Genomic DNA, 13,401 nt, shown 5'->3' on the forward strand with positions numbered 1-13,401 from the left:
AAAATGGTTCTGGACATCACAGTAGACCACAAATTGAATGCAAGTCAGGAATCTTTTGCCTCTGGGAAAAAGGCATACTGTAATACATAAACAAAAACGCCACTTTAGAGTAATTGTCTGGTCTTCATAATACTGGTAAACACTCAATTCAAGCAATAACGTTTTGGGCACTCCAATTTCTTGCAATCTAAGGCAGACACAGAGCCACCAGAGTCCAGTGCAAGCAGAAATAATCAGAAGTCTATATAATCTATGAGGAAAACACTGCTGCAAATTGAAGCTGATCTCCATGTAAACAGAGCAAGTAGGAACAGGTTTAACCCTAAGTTGAATCTTCTGCACTGCAGGCACAGAAGTTGAACTTTATTCCATTGTTTTACCATCTTTCATTGTTAAAGGTGTCCAGACATGATGTGAAATCTCCACCACTGAAGGTCTTTAAGAACATTAGGTAGCTGCAAGTCCTAATGAGTTCTTTGATCCTACCCTGGAGCAAGAGGAAGGATTAAATAACCAGTTTACATCCCTTACAGCTTATTATTTTTAATAATTAGTACAGCCTCTTCAAAAGGTCACCATTTATTACTTTCATTCAGATCTAAATCACATTATTTTTGTGCTACGGAGGAGTGCTGAAAAGTGTATTAATATGTTGTTCAATACAGGTGTTCTAAGCGGTCGACTCAGACTTCAACAAGGAAAACATACTGTATTCCCATCTTAGGTACTGCCAAGTCCACGTTTCAGAACAAGCAATAAGAACAGAAGATGGCTTTAAAAGAATGTTGGGCGCATCTGTTTTATTTACTTCATCCAAAGTAGGCACTAGGATTAAAATTAGTATTTGTGAATGAACCTGAAGTCTGCACATGCTACTTCTTCAAAACTTCTCTAATCCATTCAGAAGTGGGATTTTTATATATGCATTTAATTATACTCAAAGAGACTGCATTCCATCTTAACCAAAAATGTGCAAATATAAATTGAAATACTAACAAACCCAGGAAAATCAGCGATTCCAAGTCTGTATTTGACGATGACCACTGCAAACTGCTTTAAAAGACAGTACAGTAAGTTCTGCAATATCAGAATTGCCAATCCAAAATGAAAATTGCCCCCTATTCCTCTTTAATTATACATACATAGATATGCCAATAATTCATGGTAACTAGAATTGGTTTTATTATCCCCAAATGAATTGCTATAAAAACCTAGAATTAGGGTTATATCAAAGAAATAGTACATTATGTTTTGGGATAGGCTTCTCATGCTCACCATTAGGATTCCAAGCAATTTTAATTTTTCTGCATAAATACTATAGAATGACCTTATAATTGGCATGTTAGTGTTTGTGACTGCAGATTAAGATTAAACCATTTTAATGACTCTTACACTGAGCTAAGATGCTTTGAGTTTTTAAAGTATTTTCTACTCTTATTTTGTTCCTTTTTAAGTTTCAGTTTTTCTTCCTCTATTTTCCCATATACATAAGAACATAAAGACTGGCCATAACAGGTACTGTAAAGCTCAGTCTATCCCAATTATTCCAGCAGTGGCAAAAGGTAGCTACCATGGGAAAAGCGTAAGAACAAGGCAAGAATACTTATAATTATACTATTATAACACCTATGATCAGTAATACTTCCTGAGAATGTTCCTGGTCGCCAACCATTTGCTGCTCAGGGACTTCTTGAATTAAGAACATTTCTACACAGACAGTATCCCTGAAAGGATTGTAAGGGTTGAGATACCAAAGTTTAACATTGTAATTCAGGTCAGTAAATGTCATTAATTCACACAGTTTTGAACTGATACAGCTTGTAATATCCTCAATTCGCCCCTTCATACATTTTACCATAAATAAACAATGTCTTCAGCAAAGTTTGCAGACATGCCTGATCTTCCAAATCATTAATAAGCCACAAAATAATAACATAAGAACTTAGCAAGCTGTTCAAGCAATGCAGGCAGTTTCAGAAGGAACTTAAAGACTAGTGCAAATAACACACACACAAAAAAAAGTCTGATATGCCCACTAAATCACCTAACAGCTCAAGAAGCTGCTCACTTTCATTTGTGCATTTTCATTTTAGGGGAAAAACAATCAAAATGCTCCATTAAATATATTAAAACCGCATGGCACATAAGCATAGGACAATCTACAACCAAAAGAAATGCTAAATGTGAAAGCAGAAAGAAGACTGGATGTATTTCTGGAACTTTATGTAGTCTTTATCCCCTTAATAGTCCATGGCACTTTCTGTACAGCTGGGTGATACAGAGTGTATTTCTTTCCCTTTTTGCTGAGAAACGCATTCTCTTTGGTAGTACGCTATTTTGTCTCAGGAAACACTCTTAGGAAAGCTCACAAACTCAGAAACCAGAAATATCTGAAACTTCTGTTTCTTCCTCCTAATCAAAGTATCAAGAGAAACAGATTCCTATTTTGACTGAACACGGTGAGTATATTTTTTCTATGCATATTAAGCTTTTCAGATAAAGAATGCAACAAGAAAAGAGAAGGAATTGCTATCAATTATGAGGAAGGGAAAAAAAAAAAAAAAATAAAGGAGACATATGCTTTTACCTGGAGAAACATGCACATCAAATACCTACAGCAAAGAAGTCTAGGAACGTCAGTGCAGAAAGCATTATTGTACCATCACAGATCCTGAAGGAATTCATTCTGCACCTGCCTGTTCTGGAGTGGACCTTCCAAAATGGTTGCAATAGCATAGATGACTAAGGGAAAAAAACAAATAGGAGCCACGGCAATAACACCTACTTAGTCTAAATTGGAAAGCACAAGACAGATCAGAAATGCTGGGACAAAGATTTATTTTTCTGTATAATGAGAGCAGTTTCCCCGGGGTGGGGGGGAGGAAGTAATCAGTAAATAAGAAAAGTTAAAAGATATTTAGCTATGCCTTGCAGAATCACTTGGTTCACACAGTTTCATGAACTCAATAAAGATTTGTCAAAATAACAGCTTCTGCCCAGTGCTTTGCTTCAAAAATTGTTTTAGAATAGAACAGAATATTTCAGTTGCAAGAGACCTACAACCACCTTCTAGTCCAACTGCTTGACCACTTCAGGGCTGACCAAAAGTTAAAGCATGTTATGAAGGGCATTGTCCAAATGCCTCTTAAAGACTGACAGGCTTGGGGCATCGACCACCTCTCTAGGAAGCCTGTTCCAGTGTTTGATCACCCTCTCGGTAAAGAAATGTTTCCTAATGTCAGGTCTTTTGTACTATGTTTAATGTAAAAACATCTCAGATGTATAAATCAGATACTTTAAGATTCACTGATCTAGTTAGCAGTGGTAGCTAAACAGAAATCATTACAGTCTATGTTGCTTTGTACAATCTCATGTATTCTATGCATTACATGTATGTTGGCAAAGACAGACCTACATTAAAAAGTAACATTTACTCACCTTGTTCACATATACTTTGCTTCAAATTTGATTTTATTTTAATGAACTTCCTGCTCTGTAATTTTTTAGTTTAAATTTAACCCTTTGTTAAGCCCAACTGCTCAGCAGAAGTAAATCCAGTTCCCCCTTCAGAAATGACAGAATTCTGCACTGAAGAACAGACCACAGTAACTATAGAACTGAATAGTTTAAAATCGATTTCTCTAGTTTCAAAAAAAAAAAAAAAAGAAACCAACCAACAACTGTGTTCATATGACTGGAAAAAGACTTATTTATACATTGCTTTCAACAGCGCTGAAATTCTTAATGATAAAAATGTGGTTTAGTTCAGATTAATTTATCAGAATCTCTCTGGGTGCTAAGGTTTTATGTTTCTCTTCATCTTTAGATTACACTTAAGTGCATGCAGAGATTCCTTGGTTGTGAAATAAAGCACTCAGCAGTTTGCAAACACAAAAGTTAGTTACCCACGCAAAATTATTTTTAATTTTTAGAAAACATACATTTTCAATATGTTATATTCTCATATAAGCATACACTACTTCTCTCACGGTACACTTGTATCACTCCATGCGAAGAGGAATTGTCCCTACTTCATTAAACAGTTCATTAAACAAATGCATTTCTGTTTCCCTCACTTAATGCTGGGCCCATGTGCCTTTTTCAAGGAAGATCATGAAAAAAGAAGCATCTCCTCACTTTTTACTGTGCAGAATAGTATCCATTCTACTATTAGTTGTAACGTAACTGTATTACATCTTAGTAGTCACTGTCCCTCAGCCTTAACTGGTATTACTGGACTTGCAACGGTCAGTCCTAGGTAAGATGACGTATGATCTAAAAAGCCTACTTGAGTGAAGAGTCCACTTGACTTCTTGCAGAGTAATTTCACAAACAACTTTTCAGTTGTAGTGCTAGCTTCTCTCTCCTTCTGTATTCCGTCAGAACACAATAAAAAGCAAGCTATTAGCCTCCAGATCTCTAGATTCAAATGCCCTGGACCTAAAAGCAAATTAGACAATTTCTCAGAATTTTATCTTCTTGTCAAAATAACTGGTTCTTTTAGGAAAGGTTCACAGGTGAGAAAATGGTGGCTTTCCTGACTAAAAGGCAATTAGGACGACCTCTTTCTTTCTCTTCAGATTGTCTCCACTCTTTGGGGCACTAGAAGGACTGGGAAGAAAGCAAACATATCTCTGCTATGCAAGCTTAAGAAAACCTCCACAATACCTCTTCATAACCTTTGGAGAAGTAATTGACTCTTCTTGTTCACAAGATGATGAAGAAATAATTTTCAGCCTCCCAGTAACTTTCATTGTCAATTTAAACATATACTGGTTCAGAAGCCATTCTCTTAAGGGAAAAAGAAAAAGAGAAGCAACGAGAAGGGTTAGACCAGCAGTGCTTCCATGAGTTTTATGACAACCCACAGAAAGTCTTCTCTGGCTAGATGTACGCAAACAGTTTTAGGATGAAAACTCTATTAAAACTGCTGATTACTCCGGGGGGTTAAAAAAATCCAAAGGAATTGCCAAGTTTATTTACTTACACATCGCAATAGTTTTGCAGCAGTTCTGTGGAAACAGGCAGGAAGTACTGAATTACAAAAAGATACTCTTGCAGCTGAAGCAGACCTGAACACAACCTTGGACTGTTCCATTTTAAATAAAAAAGGCCCATTCAGGAATATCACAAACGAGTTGAACTCTGCTTCAATACCAACCCAATTATTATTTGAAACCAACACAATGAACCATCTACGTTTATGTTTCTAAGGCTGGGCAGGTAAACAGTCTCTGCCTCTGAGCTACTAGTGACATATCCTGGGGGACGGCACTAAGGATTGCTGGTGGTTGAAAGACCTATTCAATCTAGTGTCAACTCACCAGTCCTTTCCTCCAGCTACTTTCACCCAGCCCACCCAAATCCATGGATATGCTGTCCTATTTTAGATCTGATTTCTTTAGGAATGTATAGTTAATACAGTGTTTCATTAATGTATAACAATATATAAAACATACAGATTGGTTTTGCACATTTTTTCTGAAACAACACTTTGAAAGGTATACATCAAAGAAGTCATTTAGAAAGCAAACGTATACCATCAGTGTAATACTCCTCATCCGTTCTCAGCTGTTGCAGGGGTGTTGGTGGGTGAGGCACTGCTTAGATGGGCAGAGAAAGAAAGAAAATGAGGAAAATACTACTACTACAGAAAGCCTTCATAATAATATATTTAAAGTTGTTACACACGTCTTAGTACCTAGCCCTTTTCCTGCTATCAGGCTTTCCTTTACACCACCCTTCTGAGGCCTAAGATTGTTGGCTTCAGCTGTGGGAAGGTGTTACAGGGAGCCATCCATCAGTGTCCCACGTCCTGTCTGCAGAGAATCATGGAGTTCACAGTGGTGGCAGGGGTGGAGGAGGTGGTCTCAGAGGGAGGAGGATGATGATGGCGTCTTCCTTCCCACTCTGAAGACCCCCACCTGGGCTATTTTTCCAACATACTCTTACATCTTGCTCTTGCTTCATTGGTCTGCACCTCCATTTTACATCCACATTTACTGCATATAGTGTGTGTTACATCTGCTTGAGACTTGCTCTTTCCTCTCTTTTGGTTTTGCCCAGCTCCCAGCCTGCACTGCTTTACCAACCACTGGTGAGCTCTTCGCAGCACGGGGGTCCTCAGTGGCATCCCGAGCCCCCTCTTTTCAGCCTCTGCTCCTGCTCCTCCACCCTGCATCCTGCGTCCCCGCTTGCAAGGCCTCTGCTGTCACACCACGCCGAGGCTCCTCTGCGCTACGCTGTTCTTTGAGGGTCACAAATACGTCATTCTACACAGAATAACTACTTGCCACTACCATCTGTAGAAAGAAATATGGTTATATCACACAATTACACACAGACAAGCCAAAGTGAAACTAACTAAGCAGTAGCCACCTGGTCATGAGAAGAAACACTGGGTTTGGGTTTGCAGTGAAGCAAACCCAACCAAAGCTCCATGTAGGCAAAGACAAGTTTAGACAAAACCTGACGAGTCCTGAGCCCTTGCACGGTTAGTGTGAAACCTGGGGCCTGTTCCTAGCAATCACAAGACTGAAATTACAGCGCAACAGATCTGCCTTTAATTCTAGAAGTCACATGGCTGCACGCTTGAAGTTCAAACAATATAGACACATAGATGAAAACCAAACCGTGTAGGCTATCAGCAATGCATCTCCATGACTATTTTGATGGACACTGACACCCGTTTACATTTTTTCTCCCAATACACTCATTTGTCTCAGCTGGTTGTCTAGGCAGTTTCATTTCAAAGAAAAAACATGTAAGATCAACTTTCTGTCATCGGTCACACATAACCGCTCCACAGACTTTTAATCCAACCTGGACACGCATACACAAAGAAAGCAGGAAAATGAAAACCAGACTTACAATCAGGATGAATTTTATATTCCGTATTTTTACCATACAGAGTTACAAGCTCAAATAATTTGTTACAGATATCTCTTTTACCATGGCATCTTTCTGCGACAGGGATTTCTAACAAATGATTAATATTTTAAAACAAGCAGGAGGTAAGTACACTGGCTGGAGAGAAGCGATCTTGCCAGAAATCAATGCCTAGGACAATCAAAGACATAATTAAACATACTTTTGGGTACCGCAACCACTAGAAAGTGGCTGGTTAAGACTTCCAGACTGCCAAACAAAAGGAAAGGCAAAAATTCTGAAGCAGTATGTTTTGTTCCTCTGTGCAAGAAACCTGAAATTAAATTATCTTCATTACGGAGAATAAGAGTTGCTTAATTCCATTCAGCCCATTCATTAATATTGGATTTCTGTACAAATTGTGAAGCAACACAGAACTGATCCAAACCAGGCATGGGCAACCAATTGTATTTCTGTTGAATTAACCATGATAAGGAGTTTATGCTTCCTTTATGCACATTATGCCTGGTGTTGGAACACAGCCAGCGTAGAGCCTATCCAGCATAAACCCAGAACGATGAGGACAGACTGCCTGATTGAGCATAAAGCCTAGTAGAGCAATACTATCCTAACAAACTTTCTGAATTAGCAAAGTTTGTGTTTGCTGTGTCAATATTTTACAACACTTTTACCATCTTTCAGATGCTGCGTCAATATTTTACAACACTTTTACCATCTTTCAGATATCCATGTCATCTTTGATACACTACTAGAAGTCATAAAGTGATCAAACTACAGCTTCACTTTCCTATAGATATTAAAAAATTACTCTCAGGAAGATAATTCTGATTGATAACTCCTCATTCAGTAAGTAAATAAACATTAACATGAGGCATAACGAAACTCTTGGCCTTTCTTGTAAGATAAGGTTTCATAAAGGCTGTGGCTCAATCAGGAGACTACAGGCAAAAAACTAGGTCAGTCCACACAGTAACCATGAGGAACATAAATCACCATTATACAGGTCACAACAAAAAGTGAAAAACTTGAGAGCCCGTCGAACTACGTCGAACTTTGTATGTTCACACACAGCACAAACTTCAAGATATGTGATAACCATCATCTACTTGTCTTCTTAGCATTAAATACGCTACTTCAGTCAACAACATAGTAACTGCACTTCTAGTAGGGAAGATGAGAACAGAATATGAAGTTTTTCCAGAATTTAAGTAGATCGGAATCAGCAAAGAACATCACCAGAGAGGGAAATACAGGACGACAGACACACAGCCTGAAGCTCACGTCAAGCTCACGTGGGACCACAAGTTTACACACACAGCTGGTAAGTGAAGATTCAAGTCTAGGCACAAGCCTATAATCAGTATGCAGTGCAAATACCCCTTTAGAGGAAGAGAAGCCTTGGGGCTGGAAAACAGTAGTGGAATAAAAGACAAAGAGCAGCCTATATTCTCTCTTTCACACCAACTGGAGGGCCAAGGTCCTGATCCTTCACCATATGACTATCGTGCAAAATTATGCCAGGCTGTGACAAATAAAGATCGCATAGCAGGCAACAGTGACATTTTCATCAGACCATGGATGCCCGTCAGAGCACGTGATGAAGGGAGCTACAGGGTGCAGAGGGAGATGGCTACTAATACAATTGATCTAAACAATAGTGGACTCTTACCAACACCAGAGGATCCTCTGGGATGACACATTTAAGTTGTTCTACCACATTAGATCTGGGTCTTGAGGCAAAGAATACAGATTCCTGATAACAAAACTCAGAGGTTTTGAAATCTACATCTTACAAGAGTCAAAAAAGAATCATAAACTTTTTGTTTGATAGGCACTGAGTACTAATAGCTAGAAAGAATTCAATTCATTTCTTGCTTTTCTAGCATTTGTAAAACTATAGCCAATGCTGACATTCAATAAGCCATAGGAATCATATGAAAAGTTTTTAGTCATAAAGAAACCCTAGAAAGAACATCACCTGATACCCAAAACATTTCTGGATTTTATAAGTTTCACAGACAATTTCTCATCCTATGAGATGCGCTATTCCTGAAGGCTACCTGATGTGCCCCTGAAGCTAAAACAGGCTGGCTTGCAGAATACGAAGTAGTGCAATGCCATCTGCATATTACTGGAACCTGGCTAATTCGGTAACATTGACAGTTTGGGCATGCAGGGCAAATTAACTCAGGAAGTGCTGACAGACGAACCATACAGAATTAAGCGGTAAGTGAACAGAAGCTGTATTCTTACTGAATAAGAAAGAAAGAAAAAAAAAAAAAGAGGCAAAAGAATATTGTCTAGAGTCACAAATTTATTTTGTAGCACAAACAGCTTGCACTGCTTCACTGACCACCAAGTTACACCACCTGTACAAACTGGAAGAAGCTCCCATATCCCCTATAATGAAAACAAGCAAAAAAAAAAACTAGGAAGAAAGAATAGTTATCAGCTGATAATTGTTGATGTAAACTAGTGACCAAATTGGTTCTACAACTCTTCAGGTGTCAAGGGAAAACTAATGTCATGACCCAAAATGTTTTAAAACCATTTCTCTCCAGGTGCTAAGGAATACACAACTGCTGATTATTAAAGAATTTTCAGCATTCTCTGAACTTTGCAGTTTGCTCTTGCTGTATTTCACAATTTCATTTAACACTACTTTTTGAAAGCTTTAGCCAACGAATGTGTTTACAGATGAATCACAAATGTGTTAATCATTAATCTCTGCCCCAATGTCATTCATTTTACACTCAATTTTGAAGCATGATTTTGTAATCAAAAGCTGTCATTCCAGCACATAAAGAAAAAAGGAATCAGCATGGAAATTCCCATCCCTTCCTTGACATTGAGACATAATCAGGATGGGAGACCATTTTTTTAAACAAGAAAAAAAAAAAGGCCGTTTTAACAGAACAACCATGGCTTTTGAAGACACCTACAGCGAAATTAACATTGTAAACTATATACTGGAATTAATTACAAGTAAGGTAACTAAAGTGAGAATGACTGACTATGTTATATACCTACATTTCTTCATAACTATCTGATGGATTCTCAACTCACTATAAAACTAAGGTTCGAAGAAAACATTGCAGGTATACACAAATAACACCTGGAATGAAAGAAACTCCCATTGTAAGTGAACTGGGTCAAATCCAGCATAAATGTTCTGACATCTGTAATTGTGACAGGTTATTTGAAGAACCTAAAAGTAATCCTAAAGGTCCTGGGTTGCTTTTACACATAACAGCACGCCCCTCATGGGACCAAGGTTTTCTGTGGCTGCTGCCAGTGAACTTTGCAAAGACAGGCATTAAGTGTGTTCATGTCAGCCTAGTGACTATCTCAGTATTCCAGATTCAATCTTACTATATTTCTCATCGTCTCAGCCTTCTGTTGAAACACAGCCGTGATAAATCATGAAATCATACTTCATTTACTAAGGGAAGAGAGGGAGTGGTCTGACAACTTAAGTTTAGAGCACTGCTGTTCTGTCCTTGGAGAAGTACTGTTCACAGCAGCAACTCCCGGGCAGCTACGTTAGAAAATGGAACAACATACTGTAGCACAAACTTTGTCTCATTTCCCATCAGGAAACAACACTAACAGTTCAAATTATCCGCTAGAAGCTGCCAACTCTGCTGGTGAAAGGAACCACTGCTCTGCAACTACTTAGGGAATACTTAAAGAAGCTGCGAAACGTGAATGGAGATCCGAATATAAAAGCCCACAAATAAAAATATTTTTAGACCTCTAATGGGAAATTCCCTGTGCTTCAAGGGAGAAGGCAGAATGTTTGAAATACCGATAAACAAACCACGGCCAAATAAATATCGACAAACAAAACTGCATACACTAGGTTTTGTGTTACGGGTTGGCATTTTTTTAATTTATCGGCAGCAGCGTTACGATAAAACGTGACGAGGTAACACGCCCGGTTTCACAACAGCTTTTAAACAATCTACGAAAGGATTATTCGGGTGGGAGCCTTCTCCGTCCCCACCCGCGGCACTTGGGACAGCTCCAGAAGTTAAATACCTGCTGGAGAAGCGCTCTGCGCTCACAGCCACGCGGCGCGGGCGCCCGCTCCCCTCCGGCCAGCGGCCAGCGGCCGGGGCCGCACCAGCAGCGGCCGCCGCCGCCGCCCGTTTCGGCACCGCCGGCAGCTGCCCGCGGCCGCTGCGAGAGCCGGCGCGGCTCCCCCGGGGCCGGCCGGCAGCTCCCCCGCCGCGGGCTCGCCTAGTGCGCGGCGGGCGGGCGGCCGGGCTCCGGCTGCTCCCCGGCTCTGCCCCCGGCGGAGGGCTGGCAGCCTCCCGCGCTGGCCGCGCTCCCCGCGGGCAGAGGGAAGGCGCCTCGCACAGCGCCCGGCGTGTGGAGGGCAACCCCGCGCCCGGCCGCTGCCCCCCTGCGCCCCGCTCCGCCGACAAGCCCGGGGCGAGGGGAGCCCTGCCCCGCTCGCTTGTTTGCCCCCCTCGACGCCCCGGGGCGAGCGGGCAGGGCAGCCCTGAGCCGGCGCCGTACCTGCAGGACACGGAGAGCTCCACCTTGGTGGCCGGGATGCTGGAGCTGAGCACGTTAAAATCCCCCACGGACGCCATGTTCGGAAACCCACCACTTCTGCCCGGCTTCTGCTGCCCCGCCGGCTGCTCCAGCCCGAACATGGGGCAGCGCAGGGAGGGAGGCAGGGAAGGAGGGAGGGAGGGGAGGAGGCGGCGCCAGGCGGCCCTCCACAGCGCGACGCCGCCGGCCGCCGCCCGCGGCGCGGAGCCCCGGAGCGCCGGCCCGCACCGCCGCCCGCGGGCCGCCGCCGGCTGAGGCGGCGAGGGAGCGGGGCGGTGACGTCACCGCGAGCGGGAGCCGCGCGGGCTGCCCGACGGCCGCTGCGGGGGGCGGGCCGCGGCGGAGCCCCCGGGAGGCAGCGGCAGCGGGGCCGGCGCGACCCCGAAGGCTGTGGGGAGGGGAAGGGCCGCGGTGGCGGCGGACCCCGGCGTTTTCGCTCCCGCGCCTCCCTGGTCTCTTCCCCCTCGGCCCCCGCACGGAAACTCGCGTCCCGTCCGGCAGGCAAGCCGGGGAAACCCCTCCTTCCCCGTTCGTGAGTGAGCGAGTCCCCACGCCCCGAGCAGCTCCCGGCCTCCGCGGGAGCCGCCGGCGGGGGAGAGCGCGGGCGGGCCGCGCCCCGTCCGGTAACGTCCCAAACTTGAAGGCCCTGCGGGCGGGCCCCGCCGTGAGGCAGGCCTTATTCTCCCGGGCCACGAAGGAAAACGCGCCCCGGCAGCCAACAGCAGGGACGTTTCGGGGCGCGGCGGCCGCCGCCCGGTGCGGCAGGGACGGGACGGGGCGCGGCGGGGCGCGGCGGCTCCGCGCCGCCAGGGGGCGCGCCGGAGGGGCCGCGCCAGAGGGGCCGCGGCGGGGTGGCGGGCTGCGCTGCCGGGGGGTCGTGAGCGGGAAAAAGGAAAAACAAGCCTAGAAAATGAGGCGTTCGTGTTAATTGCCTTCGGAAAGAGAACAGTAATTGTTATTACACGGGACTTGAGGGAAAGACGTGGTTTCACCTCGGTTATTACATGCATTCAGTAACACATTGAAAAATGTGCATTTCACCCTCTCGTGTACTTGTGCAGGCCCTTATATTTTTTAAAGGCCACTAATTCAGTCCTGCTGAATCTGTTCATAATAATCCACAATAATCATAACAGTTTCATCATCTTCTTTCTCATGTATTTAATTTGTATCCATTATCATGGCATCTCTGGAGCCCCCAGTACTCCTTTCTCATCATAGCCCCCAGTATTCATTTCTCATCGTAGTCTGATGACATGTGAAGTGCTACCATCCCCATGCCACAGATGGGAAGGTAAGGTGCAGATAAATTAAATGCCATGTCCGTAGTTGCACAATATGTAGGGCAAGTCAAACATCGTAGGATATGCACGAAAATCCTCTGCTACTCTGTGTGTGGTTCTACACGTAGAAACAGTGCAGTTTGATGTGTTTGTTTATAAAAGACAAATGTAACTCTAAAGCCAAAAACCTTGTCAGAATACATTCATTTTTTAATTTAATTTCTAAATTCTTGTTGGTGTAGTTCAAGTTCAGTGCATGATCTCAGGTAGTACCCCAAAATAATGATGGTCAGAGAACTTGAATGTAGACACCTGGTTAGCTCTAGCCACTGGATTAAGCAGTGGGAATACAGAAGACAGTAACATGGTCAATTTACGGCACAAATACTCCCTGTGCACAGGACATGTCTGAAACATAACTTCGGTGGCAGAAACTCAAAGAAGATATCACTGATATTTTTATTCATAACCTTCTAACTTCACACCCTAATTCCAGTCTTTGCCTCTGTTTTCAGGAAGGTATCACGTGAATTTTCTTTTCTTTCGTTTCCTTCTCTAGTCCAGTTATTGAACACAAAGCAATTTCTCATCAGGTATCACCAAAGTATTTCCTCTGTCCTGGTTTTCGCTGGGATAGAATTAATTTGTGGCTCATATGTGGCTATGA

At 42.9% G+C, this 13,401-nt stretch overlaps 1 protein-coding gene across 1 annotated transcript in view; it reads right to left on the minus strand.

The window, feature by feature from the left end:
* Positions 1-11,552, minus strand: part of CPNE8 (copine 8) — a gene marked incomplete at its 5' end in the record, with an annotated part of 110,655 nt that extends 99,103 nt beyond the window's left edge. Inside the window, one exon of the mRNA XM_082311147.1 lies at positions 11,413-11,552. Within this exon, the coding sequence (XP_082167273.1) occupies positions 11,413-11,552 (140 nt within the window). The remainder of the gene's footprint in view (positions 1-11,412) is intronic.
* Positions 11,553-13,401: the final 1,849 nt, after the last annotated feature.

The sequence above is a fragment of the Platalea leucorodia genome (genome assembly GCF_965183815.1).
Source record: "Platalea leucorodia genome assembly, chromosome: 4".
NCBI classification, from domain to species: domain Eukaryota; kingdom Metazoa; phylum Chordata; class Aves; order Pelecaniformes; family Threskiornithidae; genus Platalea; species Platalea leucorodia.